Source organism: Mustelus asterias, chromosome 15 (genome assembly GCF_964213995.1).
Source record: "Mustelus asterias chromosome 15, sMusAst1.hap1.1, whole genome shotgun sequence".
NCBI lineage: Eukaryota > Metazoa > Chordata > Chondrichthyes > Carcharhiniformes > Triakidae > Mustelus > Mustelus asterias.
The window spans coordinates 14122454-14149134 of NC_135815.1; the positions used below are offsets into that span (position 1 = coordinate 14122454).

Here is a 26681-nt window from a genome sequence, read left to right on the forward strand (position 1 = left end):
GTTCTGTTGCTGCTGTCTCCTCAAACAGCAAAATCACATCAACATTCTTTACCTTAATGGAAAACTTCATAATCTTGAAAACTTCTTAACCTTCTCAGCTTTAATGAAAAAATCCTAACTCTTTGAGTCTTTATCTCTTATATTATTCCTATCACGAATATCCAAAATTGGACAGAGTATTCCAATTATGGCTTAACTAAAGGTCTCATTCAAGTTCAACATTACCTCCTTGCTATTATATTCTATTTTTTTAGATACAAAACAATATTAAAGATTCCATTTGTGTACTTTGTTCTTGTTATTTGATCTTTTAACTTGTGAATTCACTTTGGTGAAGTGGAGATATCAGATAAACTATTGTGAATCTGAGTACTGGCTAAGTTAACTGAAAGCAGCAAATTTGATTTGAAACAGCTAGTAGTAACATCAGAAATGTCTGGTGAACTGGATGTAGCTGTGAGTGGGAAATGTTAGTGGCAGTATAGACTTGCGCAAAAAAGGCCAAATATTTTAACATTTCTGACACTCCCTCCAACAGAAGGTCAGAAGTAGGGATATTTGCTGATGTTTCCAGTGTTCAATACCATTCTCTACTCCTCAGATACTGGAGCAGTCTGTATCCATAGACCTGGTCAACGTTCAGGCTCGGTAAGTGACAAGTGATATTCATGCCACTGAAGAAGTGCTAGGCAATTCCCATTCCCAACAAGAGAGAATCTGATCACCTCCACGGAACATTAAATGTCATTATCATTGTTAAATTCTATCCCTCAACCCCCAAAATTAACACCCTGGGGCTAACAATTGACCAGAAACCTAGCTGCACCTACCACAAATAGTGTGGCGACAAGAGCAGGTCAGAGGCTGGGAATTCCATGGCAACTAACTAACCTCTTGACTTTCCAAAGACTGTTCACCATCTGCAACGCACATTGAGGAGCATGAGGGAATATTCTCCAGTTGCCTGGATGAGTGAGGCTCCAACAACAGCCAAAGATTCCACACCACCCAGGGAAAAGCAGCCTGCGTGATCAGCATCCCATCCACCGTCAGTGTACAGTGGGCACAATATACAAGATAAACTGCAGCAATGTTAAGCCTTCTTCAACAATGCCTTCTAAACTTGCAACCCCCTACCACACAGAAGGATAAGGACAGCAGATGCATGTGAACACCACTACCTTCAAGTTCTCCTCCAAGCCACACACCATTGTGAAATTGAATTATATCGCTATTCCTTCACTGCTGGGCCAAAAACCTGGGACTCCATTTCTAACAGCACTGTGGGTGTGCCTCCTCTGGATGGACTGCAGCAATTGAAGGATATGGCTCACTACCATCTTCTCAAGGGGATTTGGGTATGGGCAACAAATGTTGACCTTGTCTGCAACGCTCAGACCTCATGAAAGATTAAAAAAGAACTTTCTCCCTTATCCGCAATTTCTACTTTGAGGTCCTATTTCTAGAACAACAGTTCATAAAGCTTATTTTTGTCTTTCCCTCTTCAATGTTAAATATACATATCTCAGCCATTCTCTCTTTTCAGCAGGCCTCAAAGTGGCCAAAATGAAAAAAAGATTTGCATTATCGAGTGCTTTTCATGACCACAGGATGTCTCAAAGCCCTTTATAGCCAATTAAGTACTTTTGAAGTATAGTCACTGTTGTACTGTAGGAAATGAAGCAGCCAATATGTGCTCAGCAAACTCCAATAAACAACATGATAATGACCAGATAATTTCTTTAGTAACATTGATTGAGGGATATATATCGGCCAAGACACTGGAGATAACTCCCCAGGTCTTCAAAATAGTGCAATAGATTTTTTGTATCCATTTGAACCAATATATGGGGTCTTGGTTTAACAACTCATTGGAAAGACGGCACCTCCAACAATGCACTGCTGCACTGTGTCAACTTTCACTATGGTGGTCAAGTTCTGGAGTAGGACTGGAACAAAGAACCTTGTGGTTGAGAGGAGTGTGCGTGCCAATTGAGCCACAGCTGACAAAAAACATAGAAGTGAGGCCAAACGATCCTTTCTCCATTTTGTAGCAAACAACTCTCTGATCTGTTCCTGAATCATTGACAAAAATCTCATGCTCCCATTAGAAGTCTGACACATTTGCCAATTGTAATTTTGCTTTGAAAAAAGGAAAAAAAAAGTTCAATCTTTTTATAACGAACTTTAAAAATAGTAAAAGGTTTATCAAAAAGAGTTCTTTTTAAACCAAAAGGTGCAAACACCAATAAAATAATGATTGGACATTGGTGATGTTCTTGAGTTTGAGGTTGTGAAAGAAAGTCTCTTTCTTTCTTACATGGCACTTCTCATGAAACACTCCCAAATCAGATACACTTCTGGCATCAACCTGAAACGTTCAGTTAGTTTCTCATTCCACAGATGCTGCCAATTGTTAATTAAGACTGCTGAATATTTCCAACATTTTCTTTTTTTAGAACATTGGGTATTTTAGCTGCTGGATCATGCCTATTTCTTCTTTCTATTACCTGTATTTTCTCTAAGTTGGCTTCTTCTGCTACTTCTGTGGCTTGTTTCACTTGCTGACATGCAGCGTCTTCCCGGGCCTGCATTTCATTCACATTGCCTCTCAAAGTTGCCAGCATATTCATCAAGTCATCTCTCTCTCTGAACAAAGCAAACAAATTATATCCTTCTTGTTGATTAATTCTAAGTTGTTTTTATACATTTTTTAAAAGGTAAAAACAGTCAAGAGAATTCAAATAATTTTTCACGTGCAGAGACAAATTAATTTTTAAAAATGGAAAGCAGCATATTACTCCTTGAAATAAGGTGGACTTTTTTTTGGTAAGCAGCCAGTTAATTATGTGAAGACAGAAGGCTCCATTCCTATCCATGCGAATTTTAAAATCTCCTGGATCTTGCTGTATAGAAACTAAACTTCTGGAAACTCTTCAATAAATTTCCATATGCAAAGCTACACAGTAAGCTTATGGCAATGGGTACTCAGGTAAAACTTGGAAGTGCAAAAGGAATCAGCTGAAACTGAGGAAGCAGCAGGCACTTGACAGGAGACTAGCGTCAGGCTATGGAGAACAAAGTGTCCCAGCGATTAGTTTTGGAATAATTTCGGTTATTGATCTACCTAAACAACCTGGATTCAGAAAAGAGACTTCAAGCTACAGAATTCTGCCTGGAAGATTCATAGAATGACAGAATTTGCAAGTTGTTGCCAAGAGGTCAGTCTATCCCATTCAGTAGCCAGCCTCTTGTCAGTAGCCTGGCTCTGTTATAATATTTTTAAAAATTTTTGGTACATTTCTATAGTCAACCTGAGGGATGCCAAAGTGTACAAAACTTTTTGAGTGACATGGGTGAGGCATAGGACTTATCAGAATATTTAAATTTCCTTTTCCCTGACCATCCTTGATCATTTTTGACAATTCCTCGAAAGGGAGAGACCCAACGACTTAATCAAAATGTAACTGCAGACAATTGGGCTGCAAATTGTGAACTTTAAAATCTGTGAGCCAGCTTTGTCTCCAGGTATTAATATACCCACTTCTCTTAATTCAGTGCTGACACTGGGGAACATACTGTTCCACTTTAGGCACCCAGAATTAGCATCAAGCACTACTTGATCAGATATAACCTAGGCAAGATGCCGGACTATGAAGTCATATCTATTCTGGTTTAACAATGTACATTAATCACATCCTCAAATGACCAGTGCACTGCACTGGTGAGATTTTCTTTAAATTTTCCACATCAATAAACTGTGTAGTCTCTAGAGAGATTATCAATTTAGTTCTGACTAATAATGCGTAAAAGAGATAATTTTATTTTATAAAAGCAGTAGATATTGGACTGTGGATGAATGTTCATCTTCCTCAGTAAAAGACAAAAGTAATAACAAGAGCAAATATATATATATTTTTTCAATTGTGCACCTGCCAGATCTAAAACCTCACGTAAATGACACTGGTTAAATGCTTCCATTTAACAAGAGTAATTGAGCTAACACAATAATTCATGATCACTCCTGGTTATGTTGTATAATTACTGTAACAGATAAAACTAATATTGATTAACAAATTGCTTCTCTATAGAATTTGACTTCATTATTCAAATGTTGCTGAAAAGAGAGACATTTTTGTCTTGCATGCATCAAAACGCAAGGATGCCAAATTTTAAAGGATCACAACAATTTATACTACAGGGGGAAAAGGTGCTGATTAGTTGGCAAGTTGACTCTGATTGGCCGAGGCATTTACTTGGAGAAAACAACAAGGAACTAATTTTAAATAGGCATAATGATTGAACATATTTCTTTTGTTTGCAGATAACAGGACCCTTTATATAAACATAAACATTTGAATTAGGAACAGGAGGAGGCCACCTGTCCCCTCAAATATGCTCTGCCATTCAATAAGAACATGGCTGATCCAATTTTAACCTCAACATTACGTTCCTGTCTACCCCTGATAACCTTGCAGCCCTTTGCTTATCAAGATTCCATCTACTTATGTCTTAAAAATATTCAAATATTCTGCCTCAACCATCTTTTGAGGAAGGGAATTTTAAAGTCTCACAACGTCTCATCTCTGCCTTAAATGGGTGATCCCTTATTTTTAAACAGTGGCCCCAAGTTCTAGATTCTTCCACAAGAGGAAACATCCTTTCCACATCCACCCCGTCATGTCTCCTCAGGATCTTATATGTTTCAATCATGTCGTCTCTTACTCTTTTAAACTCCAGCGGATGCAAGCCGAGCCTGTCCAGCCTTTAGGATTAATCTTGTAAACCTCTAAACTGCTTCCAATGCATTTACATCTTCCCTTGAATAAAGAGACCAGTACTGTACACTGTACTCCAGATGTGGTCCCACTAATGCTTTGTACAACTGAAGCACAACCTCAATTCCCCATGCAATAAACAATAACATTCTATCAACTTTGCAAATTACTTGCTGCAGCTGTATATTAACCTTCTGCGATTCATGCATTCAGACCTCTCTGCAGCTCAGAGCACTGAAATATCTCACCATTTAGAGAAAATGTTTTTTTTAATTCATCCTGCCAAAATGGACATCCTCACATTTTCCCCACATTATACTCCATTTGCCAGAGGTCTTTACTCATTCACTTGTTGCTCGAGCAAGTGTAAATGAGCCATATTACCAGCTCAACTGATTAACTTAAATTGGTCGTTAGTGTAGCTATTAGCACACTCAGGATTACTCCACAAGTGCTGTCCAGATGTGATTCTGCAATTGGGTAGTGATTGGCAATCTTGTTTGTCCTGATGAGTGGAAGACGAAAAGTTTCAGCAACATGTCTCTCTTTTCAGCAATACTTTATCATTTACCAAAACTGTGGTAACAGTCAGCATTTCAGTCATTGAAATTGACTGAACAACATTCATCATGCTTCAGGAGAAATTTCAGCTGCTAACTTTAAGACCGACATGGAAGTATGGGAGAAAAGCATAGATTTACCACCTTTCTCAGATATTGCAAAATGCTTCACACAACGGTATTGCTTTAAAACAGTGACTGGGAATATGCAAACACATTCTGGCATGCAAGTTGAAACATACCATTTATCCAAAATGCACAACATTCTTCTTAGGATGTGTGAATACCCACGCTGTCCACAATTGTTAACAATCCTTAAAATTCAGAAAACCTGACAAGTGTAAACATTTCCTCATTCAAGTGGCTGCAAGAAGTCAACCACCAGGTTGCATTTTATTCGAAGCCATTGGCAAACAAATTTAAAGAAATTGAAAATGAAAAATGTAAGTATAATTAACGATTCAACGAAAGTACTTTTAAAGAAAATTGGATGAGACTGTTAAATTTGTCTGAAAATGTTGTGACTACGATCCAAGATACTCAGATTCAGTGCGGCTTCCCAAGTTCGCGATAAGCGCCCAATGTCTTTTACAAATTCAAACTTGGAGAATTTTACATTTCTTTTTCCATCTTATAAATAATAAGCTGTTTAAATTTACTTAGATCCTGGGCAAGAGAAAATTATTTTCCAATATTAGCCTTGGAAGTGGTTACCACATTTTGCGGTTATTGATTATTTGATGTCAGGCTGTTATAAAATTTAGACAACTCCAGTTTAATTCTGCAAGACAAATAACAGAATCTATCTAAGCCCTATAGTTATTGTCCTACAGGAGAAAATGCATTTACTGTAAGTATTCTTCATCTTGGCCTGTCAGCTAACATTAAGCTTGAAACTCTGAGGTTTTTTTTAGAAGTTGAGCCACATAGAAATATTTTTAACCCTTTCTCCACACTTTGCAGTTAAGTAAATTAAATGTGAATATTGTTTTGTGTATTCTAATGAATCAAGCCAATTATTTCAAGAAGGAGTGATCAAACCTAGCACTCTCCAACTCCAGGATTTAGTTGCGTACAGATCTAAAAAGGTGAGTGTTATTTATAATACATACTTTCCTCCCATTGTGAAAACAAGGTAATGTATATCCAGAGGATACAGGCTGCAGGACTCAGATTTAGTTTATCAATGTATACAGAATTTAATGAAAGCAAAATCTGGAGAAGTTATAGTTATTCTAAAGACATAGGAATATTCAGAAATGGGGTAAACTATTCAAACTCTTGGACCCCCGCTCCGTCAAGTAGATCATAGCTAATTTCAAATCCATTTTCTCACCTTTGCACCATTCCTTGATATTCATGACTAACAAAAAATACTATCCATCCCAATCTCGGTAACTCCAACTGTCTGAGCATTTGTGCTCTTTTCTGCGTGGGTTTCCTCCAGGTGCTCCAGTTTCCTCCCACAGTCCAAAGATGTGCCGGTTAGGTTGATTGGCCATGCTAAATTGCCCCTTAGGGTCCCATGATATACATGTTAGAGGGATTAGCGGGGTAAGTATGTGGGGTTTCGGGGATAGGGCCTGGGTGGGATTGTTGTCGGTGCAGGCTCAATGGGCCGAATGGCCTCTTTCTACACTGTAGGATTCTATGATTTCAGGGAGAGAGCTCAAAATTCCTGCCACCTTTGAATGTTAAATCCTGCTTTCTGATTTTGCTTCTGAATCTAACTTTTAGAGAGCATGTCCCCCTGAACTTGGTTCCACACATTGGTTACTTACTAAGATTTAAAGCAACAGATACGAGACTTCAAATGTTAATGGAAAAATGTGGCCTGCATCTCGCAATTTAAAAACATACTTACTTTTTTAACCTTTCGACAGCATTCAGATCCACATTACTGTGAGTCCGGGCCAGAACTGCCTCATGCTGGGCACATTTTAAACACAGACCAGCAACGCGCTCTGAACTGTCCATTGCAAGCAAAGACTCTTGAATCTTTAATCGCTCTTCTAGCTCTTGACATTCCTTTTGAGATTCAGACAGATCTTCTCTAAGATATTGCAAATAATAAAAAGTTTAAACAATTACATTCACAGCTGGATAAGAATAAATCGAGGTGGAAAAGAAAACATCTTAAACATCACCCAACAAAAACTGTGCAATAATGAAGTTTAAAATGATCAAGCTTTAAGAAATGCTGTTTTGAAAAATTACATTGAATAAGCTACATTATGGACAACTAGCATTAAAAAAAAATCTATTGATTTATTTCATTAATTCTATAGTCCATAACTATTCATGGGATTGAAAGCAAGGGTATCTGACCCATGAGGTGAGGTGACCGTGACTGCCCTCGACACCAAGGCAGCATTTTTTCAGTGTATGGCATCAAGGGGCCCTTGCAAAACTGGAGTCAATGAGAATCAGAAAGAAAATCCTCCACTGATTGGAGTCATACCTAGCACAAAGGAAGATAATTGTGGTGGTTGGAGGCTAATCATCTTAGGTCCAGGACATCACTGCAGGAGTTCCTCAGGGCCAATCATTTTCAACTGCTTCAATGACCTTCCTTCCATCATAAAGGTCAGCTGATGACTGCACAATGTTCAGAACATTCGCAACTTCTCAGATACTGAAGCCGTCCACGTCCAAATACAAGACCTGGACAACATCCGGGCTTGGGCTGACAAGAAACATGTGCGCCACACGATAACCATCTCCAATAAGAGAGGATCTAACCATCGTCATCTGACTTTCAATAGCATTACCATTGCTGAATCCCCCACTATCAACATCCTGGGGGATGACCATTCACCAGAAATCAAACTGGACTAGCCACATAAATACTGTGACTACAAGAGCAGGTCAAAGGCTAGGAATCCTGTGGCGAGTATCTTACCTCCTGATTCCCCAAAGATTGCTCATCATCTACAAGGCACAAGTTTCCCAAAGCTTCATTGCTATCCCTTCAACAAATATTCACTCCCTCCATCACCAATGGCAACAGTATGTACATTCACAAGATGCACTGCAGGAATATGGGGAAGCCATGGCGGAGTGGTAATCTAGAGACCAGGGTAATGCTCTGGGGACCCAGGTTCGAATCCCACCACGGCATTTGGTTAACAATATTGTATGGGCGGCATGCATGGTGGCACAGTGGTTAGCACTGCTGTCTCACAGCGCCAGAGACCCGGGTTCGATTCCCGGCTTGGGTCACTGTCTGTGTGGAGTTTGCATGTTCTCCACGTGTCTGTGTGGGTTTCCTCCCACACTCCAAAGATGTGCGGGTTAGGTTGATTGGCCATGCTAAATTATCCCGTAGTGTCAGGGGGTTAGGAGGGTAAATATGAGGGGTTACGGAAATAGGGCCTGGGTGGGATTGTGGTCGGTGCAGGCTCGATGGGCCAAATGGTCTCCTTCTGCATTGTAGGGATTCTATTTCATTCTTTGAATTCATCAAGATTCCTTAAGCAGCATCTTCCAAACCCATGACCACTACCACCTAGAAGGACAAGGGTAGCAGGTAACTGGTAACACCACCATTTGGAGGCTCTTCTCCAAGTCAGTCACCATCCCAACTTTTTTTAAATTCATCTGTGGGATATGGGTATCGCTGGCTGGCCAGCATTTATTGCCCATCCCTAGTTGCCCTTGTTCAGGAGGCGGTTGAGAGTCAACAGAGATGAGGAGACATTAACCTACTGAGTTGGATGATCAGCCATGATCGTGATGAATGGCGGAGCAGGCTTGAAGGGCCAAATGGCCTCCTCTTGCTCCTATCTTCTATGTTTCTATGCTAATCACATTGCTGTGGCTCTGGAGTCACATGTAGGCCAGAGCAGGTAAGGACAGCAGATTTTCTTCCCTAAAGGGCATTATTTCTGGTAAATCTCTGGTAAAATTGCTGAGCCAATCCCAATATCAACAAGTGTGGACTCAGGATCCGTGGTTTTGGTCTGAGGCCAAGGTAGAAATGTCTCCTCATCTCCGTTGACTCTCAACCGCCTTTTGAACAAGTCAATCCCGCTGCAGTGAATGGAGATTTGGCTATGCACCAAATTCTCAGTTCCCGCTGGCAGCAGCAATGGGGCATGAACGGCTGGAGAATTCCAGCCACTGATTCTGGTGCAGGACAGATTCACCAGAATTATATTAGAGCGAAAGGTGTTAAATTATGAGTACAGGTTGTACAGATTCAAATACAGAAGATTAAGAGGTGACCTAATTGAGATTTTTAAGATAATCAAAGGATTTTATAGGGTAAATAGAAATCAACTATTTCCTCTAGTCAGGAAATGCACAACAAAGGAAATGACCTTGAAAGGGCTCGAATCATCCATAGAATCCTTATAATGCAGAAGACAGCCATTCAGCCCATCAAGTCTGAACCGATTCCTGCCAATCCACTCAAGATTTTGTCCATGGCCCTTGGGAAAAGAACCGGAGCTGATGTAAAGTCAAAAGGAAGCCGCTTATAATGGAACAGACCCACGTGTATGATTATCATTAGCGGTGGTTGTGAATCCTTCGCTACTCCATCTGCAAATTGGACTGTGATATGTCCGTTTTGAAGAATTCAACCTTCATTTCTCCAAGGGTTCCTTGAAAGACATCTATACTTTTTTCCAAAATGTCTTGTAAACTCATGTTTGAGTCTGACAGCCTGTTGACCAGTTCAATTTCACCTTCTGCAACCAGGAGAGTCCGAATAACGCAAGGTAGTTGTCTATCTCGCTTGCAACATTGGGACTCGTGTCCAGCAATTTGACTCAATTTTGTGGCCTGTCCTGCCACATTGGCGGCATTCTGCTTGCAGCGTTGAACTATGCAGGGCTTCCGCTGCCTTGTGCGCCTGGGCACCGACACCCAACTGCGCTGCTACTCTGCCAGCCAATTGCATTGAAGTTGCGATCTCCAAAGCGGACTTAAAATTCTAAATTCCAATCAGCCAATAACCTCTACTGGATGGCTTCAGGCCGGAGGCCACAAACCAGTTGGTGCCGTAAGGCATCCTGGACTACACTTCTGAACTTGCAATGCTTTGCCAAAATCTTCAGAGTTGTCATGAATTGAGCAATGGACCCCCATTTGAATTGGTAGCACTCATCAAATCTGAACCGCTCACTTCTAAAACATCGCACAATTCTTGGTAAATCTTCTCAGCCAGTTTTGCAGGTTGTACCAAACCTCTTGAAACAGTGAAGGTCTTACTCCCTATAGTACTTAAGAACAGAGGTACAACTAGGTCATCACCCACCTTATTGGCTTGCAGCGCTCTGTAGAAGGTCTACAGCCCTCTGCCTCTTCGTCGAAGGAACCTATAGCTCCGAATTGGGCCGGCAGAGGGAATATTTCCCGCCACACAAGCCTGGGCCCAAAACCTTCTCTCCCACACTTGCTCCTCCACTACCTTTTACTGAGAGCCCCTTCTTCCACCATCGCCGGCAGTCGCCCGCAGCCCAAATATCCTTGGATACCAACACCCGCGACAGCCACTCTCTCGATGACAGTGGTTAATGCTCATTCCCAGCCATCAACTGCAGCCCGAGTCCCCTTGGCGACTGCTTTCCGAGACATTTTTGGCCAGCTCCCAGGCAAGGACTGCCTTCCTCCTGAATGGACTACTCGCACGAAGCAACGGCGGTCGAAACACTACTACTTATTCTTTGTGAGGTTGCCATACTTCGGGTTCTAGCTCGTGCCATCTGACAAATTCCAGAGTGATGCTCGATCCCCTCCCCCTTCACCAAAATGGAAGTGCCAGCAGAATGCGTCGGTCGAGAAGCAGCCTCATCGCCAATTATTATGAATGTTTTTAGCAAAGGGTCGTGCAAGAACCACCACAAAGTAGGCCTCATAAGCTTAAACACTGGAAAGTCTTTATTATCGGTGTGCACTGTCCACAATCAAATCCTGGACTGTTTAACTGGATTCCACACTGGGAAGAGCTAATCCCCCAGGGATCACCTGTCCTGCATTCTTAAAGGGGCAGTACGCACCACAAAACACATATATACATTTATCACACATCTTACCGAGGCCCACACTTCCATCCTATCCCTGTAACTCCACGCATTTACCATGACCAATCCACCTAACCTGCACATCTTTGAATTTTTATTGAATTCACATTTCAATATCTGCCATGGTGGGATCATCAAATCAATAAGCATTTTTAAGCATGAAATATTTTTCGCCTGATTAATTTTAATACCAATTTGTGATGGTCTCATAACATAGAACTTAAGCCTGGAGTATACTATTGCAATTAATTATTATCCTGATATCATTACCTTAGTAAAGAAACCCGATCCTCAAGCGTTTCAGTCCTCCCTTCGTAAAGGACGTTCAGATTTTTCTGAAAATGAAAATGAGGAATTTATAGAAATAGATCCTCAAATTATTATTCATTGGTGCAAACGATTCCTTCAATTACAACATAGAATTTAAGAGAAAGGGATCATGGCACCCACGATATCTTTTGCCAATTTTCTCCCATCTCAAGATATCAATTGCTGCTGAAGTACAGTTCCGCGGGCACTTATCTTCCTCACATTCATTGCTCAACTGATATCGTCTATTCAGCAAGCGCTAGTTGGTACACAACCTCAGAGGTTCCCATAGTTCAGCTCAATCCAACCCTGCCCAGCGATTCATAAACACACTTTCAAACAGAGGTCATAGTAGGATATCTAGAAATTAGGAGCAATGGCCTCAGCTTATTTGTTCTTTCCCTCACTGGCACAGGGGTGTTGAGGCTAATTGTGGTGTCCTTGCTGCCACTCTTGTTGAGATAACTGACTTTGCACAAAACAGGAACCAAATTGGAGATTGCTGTCAAAAGGCTCCATTTCATGCTGCCTTCACCCAGCGAGCAACCATGAAATCCATCACCATCACCACCCTACAAGAAACGTTAAAACCTTAAAGTGGAGTTGAAGTCCAAGGTCAGTCATGATCGTATTGAATAGCAGAGCAGGTTCGGTGGGTATATAGTCTACCCCTGCTCCTATTTCTTGTGTAAATAACAATTGCTTGACATTTGTGCATCAGAATTAATATTGGACTATTTACAATTGGAAATGGCACAATATAACAAGTACAGAAAACAGGAACTGCCAGTTCAAAGATGGATTACCCCCCCCCCCCCCCCCCGGCACCCCCCCCGGCACCCCCAAAAAATATTCTTGCTTTCCTTTTTAGAAGCTTACTGGTCTGCTCATGTCCAGTAGTTCTTGATTTTCAAATCAGATTTTCAATACCGATGTTTTTCGATCTCACTTGGTCCAAGATGAACAACATTTATTAATCAAATCCAATTTTATCTAAACATATAAATAAAATTTGTATTGTTTAAACCTATAATGTTTGAGAATCAAACAGAAAGTGGGAGGATTACACAGCAAATTAGTTAACATATGAATATATGACACCAGAGCTGGACTAGGCCATAAAATGCCTTGACTCTGCTTCACCATTCAAAATATCATGATTGACCACTGACCTCAAAATCACTGTCTTGTCCGATCTGTAAATCTTTCAATTTCCTTAGAGTCCAAAAATCAATCAATTTCAGCCTCAAATGTACTGACTGACTAGCTCCCAACCCTCGGAGTAGAGAATCCCAAGGATTCACAACCCCCTTGGTGAAGAAATTTCTCTTCATCTCAGTCCTAAATGGCTGACCCCTTCCCTTGAAAGTATGGCCACTAATTCTAGATTGTCTAGAAGCCTCTCTGCATTCAGCTGTGTCAATCCCTCTCAGAATTTTATAGGATTCAATGAGTCCGCCTCTTAATAAGCTCCAGAACATGTAGGACTAGTCCACTCAGTATTGCTTAGAACAAATCTCTCATCCCAGAACTCAATCCGTTGAATCTTTCTGTAACAAAGATGAAATGAGAGTTAATATTTTGGGTATTTGACCCTACGTTAGAAAGAATCTCCATTTCTCCAATTCCAAAGAAAGGTTCACAGCCTAAAATCACCAACTTACTTTTTCTCCTTTCAGATTCTGACTGATGCATATTTCCAGTATTTTAAGTTATTATTTTAGACCGACAGTATTTGAAGCTTATGCTTCACACACGGACACATAAACTGTACTCACCACTTCTAGCTGCAATTTTTTAATTTCTGCTGTAACTGTTTTGCTCTCTGATTGCGTTGGAGTAAAACATGACTGATTCAGGTATTTCACTGGTGAGGCTGACTCCAATGCTTCCACTGTTGTGGTAGTCTTTGGGTCCACTGGGCAAGTGTCTTGTGATTTTGGCTGGGAAAGTCATCAAAGATGGGAATTACAAGACGTTAAGAAAATATATGTTAACATATATTCCGTCCAGGCTTTTGGAAGGAAACCAAGGCCTTGGGAGAGGGTACAGCGATTTACCAGAATGGTACCACGGACTTCAGTTATGTGGAGAGGCTAGACAAGTTGGGAATGACCTCCTTCGAGAAGATAGTTAAGAGAAGGTTTAATAGAGGTGTTTTAAGTTATGAAAGGATTTGTTAGAATAAATAAAAGGGAATTAAAACTACTTGAATAGCCCTTTCAAAGAAACAGCAAAGGTTTTAGGATTTTAAAAGAGCACCACAGCATTATAATGGTACAAAATGGGAACACGGTAGGCCAAGTATATGGTAAAGGTCTCAGATATAGTGAATCCATTCTTGAGAATTCCAAATAAATCTATGTGCACCCATAATAATCATAACATTCTAGAATATGCACAGACACTAGAATTTAGGACTAAAAATAGTAAGAATATCACAGGACTTGCATCACCAATATGCAGAGCAATACAAAAAAGCAAAATAATCTAAACCTCAATTTCAAGTACAGGCCTCTGAAAAGATTCAGAACCTATTATTAAATCTGGAGGTTATTTTCTAAAATAAATTTTGCTTTCTTATAAAATATCCATTACATCATACTCTAAAGCAGCGCAGAGAATCATTATGGTACAAAAGGAGACCATTTTGTACACTGAGTTCATGTCAGCTCCCTATAGAGCAATTCAGTCAGTCCAATTTCCCTGACAGGCAAGTTTATTTTCCTCAAGTGTCCATCCAATGTTCTCAGGGTCATCCAACTCTCATGAAAAAAAAACATTTGGGCCAAGATTCTCCCAGCTCGCTGCGCTGCTCGAGTAGCACAGCGGGCCTGGAGACTCAGCGGACTCACGAGGGCCAGGAGACTTTAGCTGGACTCGCGACCAGTATCCGGCCGAACACAAGTCTCCTAGACCCTTTTTTTGCATAATCAGCTTCACACCGGAAATTGACACAGGTCTGATTAGCATATTGAAATTTCAATTTCACTATGATTAGTGAGCCCAGGTCAGTAGTCTCTGAGCCTGCTAGTGTCTGCTCCCCTGCCGGGAGAAGTTCCCGCCAGCAGGGTTTACACTGCTCCCCACCAACATGGAACAGGCATTCTCACCCCGCTAGTGGGGACAGAGGCCATTGAGGCCCCCGGGAGCAGGGGGAAGTGCCCCTTGGGCAGTGCCGATTGTTGGTGGGGGACCTGCTGCCACTCTGCAATGCAATCTGTGGGAGAGGGAACGAGGGGGCGGGGGTTGGAAAAAAATCGGTAGGCCAGTGATCAGGAGGCCAGCAATGGGTGCGGGTGCGGCCAATGCGCCAATCTCCCCACCGACATCACCACATGCGCAGTGGCCGCTCAGCATGCTGATACTGGCCTCTCAGGAGGGATTAGGCCCTGCCCTCCCTTACTGGCATGAATCCCTCTGAGGCACTCTGTGATTCACAGAATGTCAGAGATTCGTTCAGCCAAGTACATCCCAAAAAAAGGGTGGGAAAATCTCCCGTTTTCTCCACTCTTTGGGCACTTAGTTTTTTTTGGGAGAATCCCAGCCCTGTTGTCTGCTTAGCTATGATCTTCTTGTATAGGTGCAATAGAGTTAGCATATCCTCTATTTAAGCATTCATAAATATCAAATTCTAACCAAGTTAATTTGCAAACACAATTACTTTTTAGTTTTGTTCAAAATAATTCATTAGATACCAACCTGCAGGTGCCTTTGATATTAGTTTACAATAAAGTTATTGGTGAAATATTAAAATAGGCCAGGTGACCAGTTGAATTTTGCATGCAAATATCCTTCGCATTCTTAGAAAGGGACACAAGTGACTCTGCTCATATCAGCAGCACTGAATAAGCTACCTTCTGGTAAGGGGGTTTCAATCCTTATGTAGTCTTTTCCATTTGATTTTTTTCTGCATCCTGGGATCCCAGTGTATCATGTACTATTATTGTATCTTCAACCCAGCACACAAACAATGCAAACAATTTTTTTTAACTGACAAGTGTGAGTGAAACAGAGCAACCCAACTCAGATGACCTGGTTGAGTTCAGAAATTCATTTGGTTAGTAAGTTTCAGCACCGTGCAATCTATCAGGCCATTGTGGAATTCAGAAATTAACTTCTTAGAATAATATGCAAGTATTCATACAAACTATGCTAGGAACAACGACCACTGTTTTATTTCTCCCATTTTCTGCATACAGAGCATATGAAACTTTGCAAACTACAAATCTTGTGTTGTGAAACTCTCATTTGCATAATCATTTTTCATGGTTCGCCAAAGAGTAAGGTGACTTTTGCATTAAATTTAGTACAAAATAAGTCATTTGATTTCTGCATCCTATTGGGAAATTCAGACTTACTGAAAAGGGACAGACAGATGGTTCGTTCAAAGTAGCCTGAACCGTTCTTGATCTCAGTTCTTCGTGAAGCTTTTCGTTTTCAACCACAACAACCTGTACCCGCTGTTTCACACTTGAGAGCTCCTCCTGAATTGGTCAGTTAAAAAATATAGTGTGTGAGGAACTGTATCAATGCATGTAAAAACTGAAATAGGCACAATGCAAAGTGCAGTAATACTTAGCTTTCTCCCACTCAGCTTTAAAGTAATTATTCATTATGACGTTTTAAATTAGAATCTTTTAAAAAATAATTTGAAATTGTGTAATTTGTCTCCAATTTGAAATCGAACTTTGAAATGTGCTGTCATGCCTGCATATGTTAAAATATTACATTGTAATAAATCACCCAAGAACCCAAATTAATAAAACATAAAAGATTTATTCATGGCAACTTTTAAACATGTTCTGCTGCAATACCTCTCTCTACTTACTTATTTTACATACCAACACATTAAAACTTCATCAGACAATTAAATCAATATGAAAATGATTTCACATCATATGCATCAATTACCATGTGATGCGACGAGTTATACAATTATTAACACGCACACTTCCTGTTCGAAAAATCACACTCAATTATATCTAAATTTATCATGCATAATGTTTCCATCTGCTTTTGTCTTGCGTAAGAAATCAGATGATCGATTTTAAAGTTCTGAATACAATATATTTTCTATATGCAAATAAATGTTTTCTTGCAAAAACGTATCTGTTTTGACATGATAAATCTGAAGGAAAAAAATGATTAAAATGCCCAAGTTGCTGCTTAACAGCAACAGGGTTAGGGTTACAATATTATGTTTCCCAATTGCTGCAACCATTGATATTGCAAAGCTGTGGAAAGAAGGTCTTTTGACACTAATCTGTAATTTGATAGATTATGGTAATAGGCCTAAATATTGAACATGGCTTTTAAATTTATTTGCTTCTTACAGGGCAAAACTTTATCATATTGTTTATTTATTTCTAATTTTGATTGATAAATTCAATATTCCAAATGCCTTTTGAAATTATCGTATTAGGTATATGTTATAGTCTTGGAAGTGCCGAACTTAAGTATAGTAAATAGTTACGATATGAAGTTACAGTGACTAGATTGTGTAAACCCTTTTCAAATCATTAAACACTGCTGGTTAGAATTTCAGAGAAATATTTTATTTCATGTGTAACATCGAATACCTGGATGACAAAGACACCCATGTCAGACTCCTATTTATTGATTACAGCTCGGCCTTCAACACCATTATTCCAAACACCACGGCCTGGGGCTCGGCACTTCCCTCTGCGACTGGATCCTGAACTTCCTAACCCACAGGCCGCAATCAGTAAGGATAGGCAACAACACCGTCGCCAGGCTCATCCTCAACACCGGTGCCCCACAAGGTTGTATCCTCAGCCCCCTACTATACTCCTTATACACCTATGAATGTGAGGCAAATTTCCCCACCAATTTGATTTTCACGTTTGCTGATGACACCACCGTAGTGGGTTGGATCTCAAACATGACAAGATGGAGTACAGGAAAGAGATAGAGTATCTGGTGAACTGGTGCAACGACAATAATCTCTCCCTTAATGTCATCAAAACGAAGGAGATAGTCATCGACTTCAGAAAGTATAGTGGAGGACATACTCCTGTCTACATCAATGGGGATGAAGTAGAAATGGCTGAGAGCTTCAGGTTTTTAGGTGACCAGATCACCAACAACCTGTCCCTACTTGTGACTAATAAATAGACATTAAACTTTAAAAAAAGCAGCCAACATAATTAGGGACCCTGCGCACCCCGGACATACTCTTGCATCTTCTTCCATTGGGAGAAAGATACAAAAATCTGAGGACACGTATCAACCAACTCAAGAACAGCTTCTTCCCTGCTGCCACCAGTCTTTTGAATGGACTTACCTTGCATTAAGTTGATCTTTCTCTACACCCTAGCTATGACTGTGACACTACATTCTGCACTCTCTCGTTTCCTTCTCTATGTACGGTATGCTTTGTCTGTATAGCGTGCAAGAAACAATACTTTTCATTGTATACTAATACATGTGACAATAATAAATCAATAAAACTCAATTCAAGAATAATTTTTGAACTCAACATAATTTTCAACATTTCTAGCTTGAAATATATTAGCCAGATTTTGAAATATATTGGCCAGAGAGCATCTGTTGATAGTTAGATTTCTCACTACACCCTCAAGATGAAACAATTTTTGGTTAAGAAGTTTCTGAAAGTGCAAGCAGAAACCGCAAGCACTTAGAACCTCTTTATCTTGTGTAAATAAACATTGTGCATTTTGACAAAAGGAATCAGAGATCCAGAGCTGTCAATCAAGCAATGTTTTCCCTGGGGCTTAGATGTTCCACTATTCTAATGGATATCTGGGCTCTTGGCCCTGCTATTGATATTTTAAAGGACAACAGTGTTCTGGATCCCACTCAATTGGAATGGATGGCTCATTTTCAGGTTAGCAATGTGGTGTTATTTTGCAATATTTTTATATATATTGCAAAGTAGTGGATGCATGATAAACTCTCACTGATTACACCAGATAATAATGTACATACAATGGAAAAAACTATCACATTGGATTTATAACTTTGGGCACGTTTGGACATATTTCCTCAGTAAACAGCCTTATCCACCAGAAATGTAATATTTCTAATAATAAAACATACAATGTAATTACAGCATTTAATCAGATAACAAATTTTATACAAGCAAATTAAATCAGACTTGTGTTAAATAATACAAATTAAATATTTTGGTAATAGGAGACAAAAAACAAAGATCAAGCTAGTTATAAAGTAAGGCTACAGGTCCCCTGCAAACCACCCCCCCCCCCCCCCCCTTAGGACGGCACAGTGGCACAGTAGTCATTGCTGCCTCACAGTGCTAGGGAGCCAGGTTCAATTCCAGCCTCTGTGTGGAGTTTGCACATTCTCTGTGTCTGCGTGGGTTTCCTCCAGGTGCTCCGGTTTCCTCCCACTGTCTAAAGATATGCAGGTTAGGCTGATTGGCCATACTAAATTGACCCTAGTGTCAGGGAGAATAGCAGGGTAAATAAAGGGTTACGGGAATAGGGCCTGGGTGGGATTGTGGTCTGCGCAGACTCAATAGGCCAAATGGCCTCCTTCTGCACTGTAGGGATTCTATGTACATGTACAGAAAATCAGGAAATTGTCCTCACTGATACTAGAGGATTCAGAACTGGAACTCAGCCAATAACCTGTCACCACATCGCAACCTCCCTGACAACATCACATAGCTTCTGTAAAGTGGAGAAAAGCCAGGCCATCTTTTTCAAACATGGGCTTTCTTCAGTCATATGACAACTCGTAGTCTAATCTCAGGAATTTAAAATATTAATCATGCATGCCTTGTTGCTAATATAATTCGTACAATTCTTACACTGCACATGCAACAAATAGGCAGATGAAAAGGTTGCTGCAAATTGGATAATAAATTGCTTTTAAAAAAAATGGTTGTTCTGGTATCTTTATCATTTACACAAAACCAATGATAAAAAATGTCTAAATTTGTATACTGCAGAGGTCCCCAGGGAAATAAGAGGTTCAGAAGAAAGGGGTAGAATTAAAAAAGGCCTAAACTGCCTTTATCAGAAGAATGGCAAAATATTAAGAACATGCATCCATATGGCCTAAATACCAATATCATCCCCAAAATAGAGATACGCCGTGAAATATAACAATTCAAAATGTAGTTAGCCAAACACAAAGTATCACCACTGTACTCAAGTCAAGTGAAGTGCTGGGGAATGTAAATAGTCCCATAGAACATTTGCACAAGGAAGCACAATCCATCCCCATTTGTGTTGACATTTTCAAGAAATTACTGAAACAAAAGAAATGTTGATTTTCAAATTAATGCAAAGAAGGGACATACCATTGTGGCTGCCAGAGCAGAATGGGTTCTCTCAAATTAAAGCAGCTAATTTTGAGATGTTTCTGTTTCTAGCATACAACAGAAATAATCCTCAATGTATTGGGCTCATTTTTGAAGCAGGATCATGATTCTGTTCAAATAGTGTGTCATCGATTATTCAAATGACCTTTTATTTGTAGTATTGCAACAGGTGTTGTGATCGGGTTCAGCATCACTGATTATTTCCTAAGCAATCCCATCCCCTGCAAACTTTGCTTTAACCTTCCGTATAGATGAGAAAACAAGAATGGAACCCAAGACTTGAAGAGATATTAACATCCTGAACTCCGCTTTGTTTGACAGAGTCCAAATGTATAATAAATATTAATTGACTTCAGTCTGCCAGCTCAGAAATTGCTTTCTACTTCTGATAATTCAATGTCAGATACTCAATTAAAAAGAATGAATTATCCATTAATCAGAATGAAGCAATTCCAATTTAAAAGTACTAAGCAAGAACTTGCATCAACAGCTAACAATAACCCAATAATGTGTTTATTATAGCCAGCAATAAAGAAACCAAACCAATGATCTAATACAGTCTTTAAAAATCTTAATTTTGTCATAACTGTTATTTAAAGAGCTGCTCACATTATTATTCCTCTCTATTTTTGGCTAACCTTGCTGACCAAGCTCTTAGTTATAACCTGTGTACCATGGTTCATTACTTTATATTTCCCCCTGCCCTTCTGCAAAGTACCTTGGAAAGTTTTCTATGTTAAAGGTTTTATATCATTACAAGTTGCCAATTCCGGTGAGGTATGATCCATTTTGGGTTTTTGAGCCTAATGGTCTTTATCTATTCATAAAAGCCTTTCATCTTATATGCTCAAGAACGGCTAACCTTTAGTGGGACTTCCAGGTCACAAAATGAGAATAGATATACAGGATATTAGCTACAAGCAATTCTTGGAGCACCCTATCTAAGAAAACATATGAACATACAAATGTATGAATTAGGAGCAGGGGTAAGCCACCTGGCCATTCAATAAGATTATGGTTGATCTAATTTTAACTTCACCTTCCTGCCTACTTGATAGCCTTTCTCCCCCGTTGTTTTGTGACAAAAATTTTCAAAGTTCACAGGCTATGTCCCTCCCCCAACCTCCTCAAGGAATAATTAACTTGAAGAATAAGTATGCATGCAACCAACCTTGAAAAGATTGACTTCTGCCTCCAAATGTTGGATATATTCTGACTGGTCATTAATAATAGGTACAAGGTCTTCAATAGATGGGGAACAATCAGAATCATTTTTTGATCTCTATACATGAAAAGAAAGAGTCAAATCTTTATAAATATATACATATATTCATGATTCACATCGAGTTAAATCATGTATTTTCTCAATTCCTGCAAAGTCTGATGTTGATTTAAATTTGTTTAGATACCAATAAAAGATTCCTAAATAATTTGCATTGTACATCATAAATACTCTTCTCAAGGTCACAATAAAAGGTACAGACAATATATCAGTTGTACAATATTGTTGTAGCAAAAAATCAGTCTGAAATGTATCAACTCCTAAATTCAATACAGTTTTCTGTATGAAGACAGTTTAGTATTCTGACGATTCTCATCTTGTCTGTATTCTCTTGCAACTTGAAATAAGTCCTAATGTCTCAGCATAGCCAGTCACTGTTAGGTGATAAGCAGATCATAGGGTGGGACTCTCCCAAAAAAATTCGAAGTGTCGAATTTGTGTAAAAACTGGAGTAAGTCCCGCTGTTTTTTTTTTCAGTGGGATTTGCAAAATGAATCTCCCACACTCTGTGCATTGCAGAGTGCACTAGTGTGAATCTCATTTAAAAAATCTGTGGGTGGGGCCTATTCCCACTGGAGAGGCCAACAGCATAGCGCTGAGCAGGCCACTGCGCATGCTGATCTGTCATTGCAGAGATCGGCACATGCGCAGTAACTCAACACTTCCGGCCTCCCGATCGCTGGCCAGCCCCATGACCCTGCATTGCTGGCATACAGACCACCCCCCAACGCCCTGATCGCACTACTTTAGCAGCGCAGCGGGCTGGGAGAATCGCCCCCATTATCTCACATGCAGAAAGCCAAGTGGAAGTTTATAAAAGTATTTCAGTAAGGTACTAACTGTGGCATGTATTTATATTCAATTGCAAAAGTCATGGGTACTCCCATTAACAAGGTCCAATTAATATTTTTACCAAACATTATACAGTAGATATAAATGGCATAAAGAATTGTTACAGCGCAGAAGTAGGTCAGTTGGCCCATCATTTCTACACAGGCTCTCCAAACACGCATCATGACTTAGTGCCATTCCCCTGTCTATTGTTTTTATTCAAGTAATCACAAGTAATTGTCTAATGCCCTCTTTTGACTATAACTAATTTACACCTTGTATTCAGCTGTATTTTTATAGTGGTAGCACGATAAATATCATTCTCTTTAAATATGACTAATGCAGCATTGCGAAAGGCACTACTTATAAACAGATATCAGGAATCAATCAACCCACAGCTGACTAGGTCAGCAGTGCAGAGCTGTTCACAGAGGGAAAAAGAGAGATTGGAAATGGGAATTAATTTCTCCTAATCACAAATCCAGTCACATATGAACATTCACCTGGATATTATAGGTGCTCGAGCGCCTGGTGCAACTGCGTAGCTGTTCATTCATGATTGGATTTATCACAGAACAATATTTTGCCGTATAACTTGTAAAGAGTATCCCAACACTAAATCAGTACTAATGCTAACCACATGGGGGACCCATTGCCAGTAGTGTTGCTATCAACAGGATAAAAAATAGCATATTTTGCTACTGATAGTTGTATACTGTAATCATTAGAAATTACTGACTATGTATTACTCTCAGCTATTCTATAGTACTAGCATAATCCTCTTCAATTGCTGATATTATTGTTTGCTAAAGTGGATACAAGTGAGAAGTCCAATGATATGAGACTCCATTTTCAGTGGGTGTAGGGATTGTGTGGGGGCCCAAAAGTTACTAAAATTCAACTGAACTGTAACTTTGTGCGAGGTAGTGGTAATATGTCAAATACTTTCAAGTGACTTCATAAATATCACTAAATCTGATTTAAAGTTTATTTATTAGTCACAAGTAAGGCTTACATTAACACTGCAATGAAGTTACTGTGAAATTCCCCTAGTCACCACAGCCCGGCGCCTGTTGGGTCAATGTACCTAACCAGCACATCTTTTGGACTGTGGGAGGAAACTGGAGTACCTGGAGGAAACCCACTCAGACACGGGGAGAATGTGCAAACTCCACACAGATAGTGACCCAAGCTGGGAATCAAACCCGGGTCCCTGGCGCTGTGAGGCAGCAGTGCTAACCACTCTGCCACTGAGTTGTAGATTTAGTCTACACAATAGTCCCATGGGTTTGTTGTTTGAGATACATAACTTTTATAGGGAAAAACACTTTCAAGCAGAAAATATAAAACTACTTATGGCCACAATGCAAATGTGCATGAACCAAAATAGAAATCTCCAGCACAAGAACCTCCTCATAGGCGTGACTTGTCAGCAGTCTAGCACACATCTAAAACCCAAGTGAAACTACTATAAAAATGATTAATGCTTAAATAAGTAGATGTTAAAATTTATTTGCATATTACCAATGGATATTTCCTAGTTGCAGGTGCTGAACTTGTCCTTTCTTCCATTTTCTGATGTCGCAACAGGGCTCTGAGCTCATTCACTGTATCAAGAAAAAGATATCATTGAACATGGTCCAGTTTAGTAACAATGCTCATTGAACACGAAATGTACTTTGCATCCTAAAAATAAATAAGTGGACATATACTCACAACCAGTTAAACAACACCAGCCCGAATATGGCAAACATGAAATTGATTACCTAACAGGGTTTTTGCTATTGATGCCAACATAATAAAATTTAGGTGACGTCTAGTTACAGTATGTTAGGATAAAGGTAATACTTGCCCACAAATAAATGATCTAGAGTAATTTCACTTTTTCTGTTTCTTAGCTCTAGCCCTTATATCCAGGAATATTTAACAAGTATTCCTACCTTTCTTTGACCAGGTCTCTGTTATAGCCACATCATCATATATACATAAGTTAATCTGCACTTGTAACTCACCAATCTCACTAACCATGCATTCACATGTATGCAGATTAACTCTGATACGAGCATATGAATTAGGAACAGGAGTAGGCCACTCAGTCCCTCCAGCCTGCCCCACCATTCAATAAGATCATGGTTGATCCGATTGCAGCCTCAACCCCACATTCCTGCATAGCCCGATTACCTTTCATCCCCTTGATAATCAAGAATCTATCAAGCTCTGCCTTAAAAACATTCAAAAACTCTGCTTCCACAGACTTTTCGGGAAGAGAGTAGAGTTCCAAAGACTTACCATCCTCTAATATCATTCTGAAATGAGCAACCCTTTATTTTTAAACAGTGACCACTAGTCCTAGATTCTCCCACAAGAGGAAACATCCTCTCTGGATTGTTGGAACATGGGCGTTTACAGCCGTTCAGTCCAATGTGATTAAGTAGCCTATATTGGCACATTGCCCTGCTTTCTAATTATAGCCCTGTCTATTTTTGATTCGAATATTTATCTGCTGTACCCCTAAAAGATGCAGTGATCCCTACCTCAGTAGTATAGCAAATCATTTCTTGCTATAGCAAATCTTTGCATAAACAAATGTCCTAATCTCTCCTCAGCCTTGGTGACTGCTTCAAACTGATAACACCCCAGAGGAAATAATCATTCATTATTCACTCTTGTCAAAACATCCACCCTGTCAAGACCCCTCAAGATCTTAAAAGGTTTCAATCAAGTCACCTCTTACTCTTCTAAACTGTAGTGGATACAAGTTTAACCTGTCCAACCTTCCCTCATAAGGCAGCCTGCCCATTCCTCATATCAGTCTAGATAAACTTCTCTGAACTGCTTCTAATGCATTTACAGCTTCCCTTAAATAAGGAGACCAATACTATACACAGTACCCCAGATATAGTTGCACCAATGCCCTGTACAACTGAAGTACATTTGTAAACAATTTCCCTCACTCTGCTCTCGCTATTTCCTACCTTTCACCAAGTCTAACAATGAAGAAAGGAAAAACAGAAACAATATTCACAAACCAATCAACTCATGGCTTTCCATTGAGGTTTTTTTTTTACTCCTCTTCTCTCACTTTAGGTGATACTGACCTGCACCACACTCCCAGTCTCTTCACAGTGACACTGACCTGCTTCACCCTCCTCCCAGTCTCTTCACAGTGATACTGACCTACTCCACACTCCCGGTCTCTTCACAGTGATACTGACCTGCTCCACACTCCCGATCTCTTCACAGTGATACTGACCTGCTCCACACTCCCGGTCTCTTCACAGTGATACTGACCTGCTCCACACTCCCGGTCTCTTCACAGTGATACTGACCTGCTCCACACTCCCGGTCTCTTCACAGTGATACTGACCTGCTTCACCCTCCTCCCAGTCTCTTCACAGTGACACTGACCTGCTTCACCCTCCTCCCAGTCTCTTCACAGTGATACTGACCTGCTTCACCCTCCTCCCAGTCTCTTCACAGTGACACTGACCTGCTTCACCCTCCTCCCGGTCTCTTCACAGTGACACTGACCTGCTTCACCCTCCTCCTAGTCTCTTCACAGTGACACTGACCTGCTTCACCCTCCTCCCGGTCTCTTCACAGTGATACTGACCTGCTTCACCCTCCTCCCGGCCTCTTCACAGTGATACTGACCTGCTTCACCCTCCTCCCAGTCTCTTCACAGTGACACTGACCTGCTTCACCCTCCTCCCAGTCTCTTCACAGTGACACTGACCTGCTTCACCCTCCTCCTAGTCTCTTCACAGTGACACTGACCTGCTTCACCCTCCTCCTGGTCTCTTCACAGTGATACTGACCTGCTTCACCCTCCTCCCGGTCTCTTCACAGTGACACTGACCTGCTTCACCCTCCTCCTAGTCTCTTCACAGTGACACTGACCTGCTTCACCCTCCTCCTGGTCTCTTCACAGTGATACTGACCTGCTTCACCCTCCTCCCAGTCTCTTCACAGTGACACTGACCTGCTTCACCCTCCTCCCGGTCTCTTCACAGTGACACTGACCTGCTTCACCCTCCTCCCAGTCTCTTCACAGTGATACTGACCTGCTTCACCCTCCTCCCGGTCTCTTCACAGTGATACTGACCTGCTTCACCCTCCTCCCGGTCTCTTCACAGTGATACTGACCTGCTTCACCCTCCTCCCAGTCTCTTCACAGTGATACTGACCTGCTTCACCCTCCTCCCTGTCTCTTCACAGTGACACTGACCTGCTTCACCCTCCTCCCGGTCTCTTCACAGTGACACTGACCTGCTTCACCCTCCTCCCGGTCTCTTCACAGTGATACTGACCTGCTTCACCCTCCTCCCAGTCTCTTCACAGTGACACTGACCTGCTTCACCCTCCTCCCGGTCTCTTCACAGTGACACTGACCTGCTTCACCCTCCTCCCGGTCTCTTCACAGTGATACTGACCTGCTTCACCCTCCTCCCGGTCTCTTCACAGTGACACTGACCTGCTTCACCCTCCTCCCGGTCTCTTCACAGTGACACTGACCTGCTTCACCCTCCTCCCAGTCTCTTCACAGTGATACTGACCTGC

At 40.6% G+C, this 26681-nt stretch overlaps 1 protein-coding gene across 6 annotated transcripts in view; it reads right to left on the minus strand.

The window, feature by feature from the left end:
• sdccag8 (SHH signaling and ciliogenesis regulator sdccag8) overlaps positions 1-26681 on the minus strand; it is a 317675-nt gene that overhangs the window by 282932 nt on the left and 8062 nt on the right. For 4 of the 6 annotated variants that reach the window (XM_078229523.1, XM_078229526.1, XM_078229528.1 and 1 more), the window contains exons 3-9: positions 23646-23728; positions 21180-21290; positions 16038-16163; positions 13455-13619; positions 11638-11702; positions 7203-7391; positions 2511-2649 (exon numbers count right to left, since the gene is read on the minus strand). In XM_078229523.1, the coding sequence (XP_078085649.1) occupies positions 2511-2649; positions 7203-7391; positions 11638-11702; positions 13455-13619; positions 16038-16163; positions 21180-21290; positions 23646-23728 (878 nt within the window). The remainder of the gene's footprint in view (positions 1-2510; positions 2650-7202; positions 7392-11637; positions 11703-13454; positions 13620-16037; positions 16164-21179; positions 21291-23645; positions 23729-26681) is intronic. The other 2 variants (XM_078229527.1, XM_078229529.1) reach the window with 1 other exon arrangement.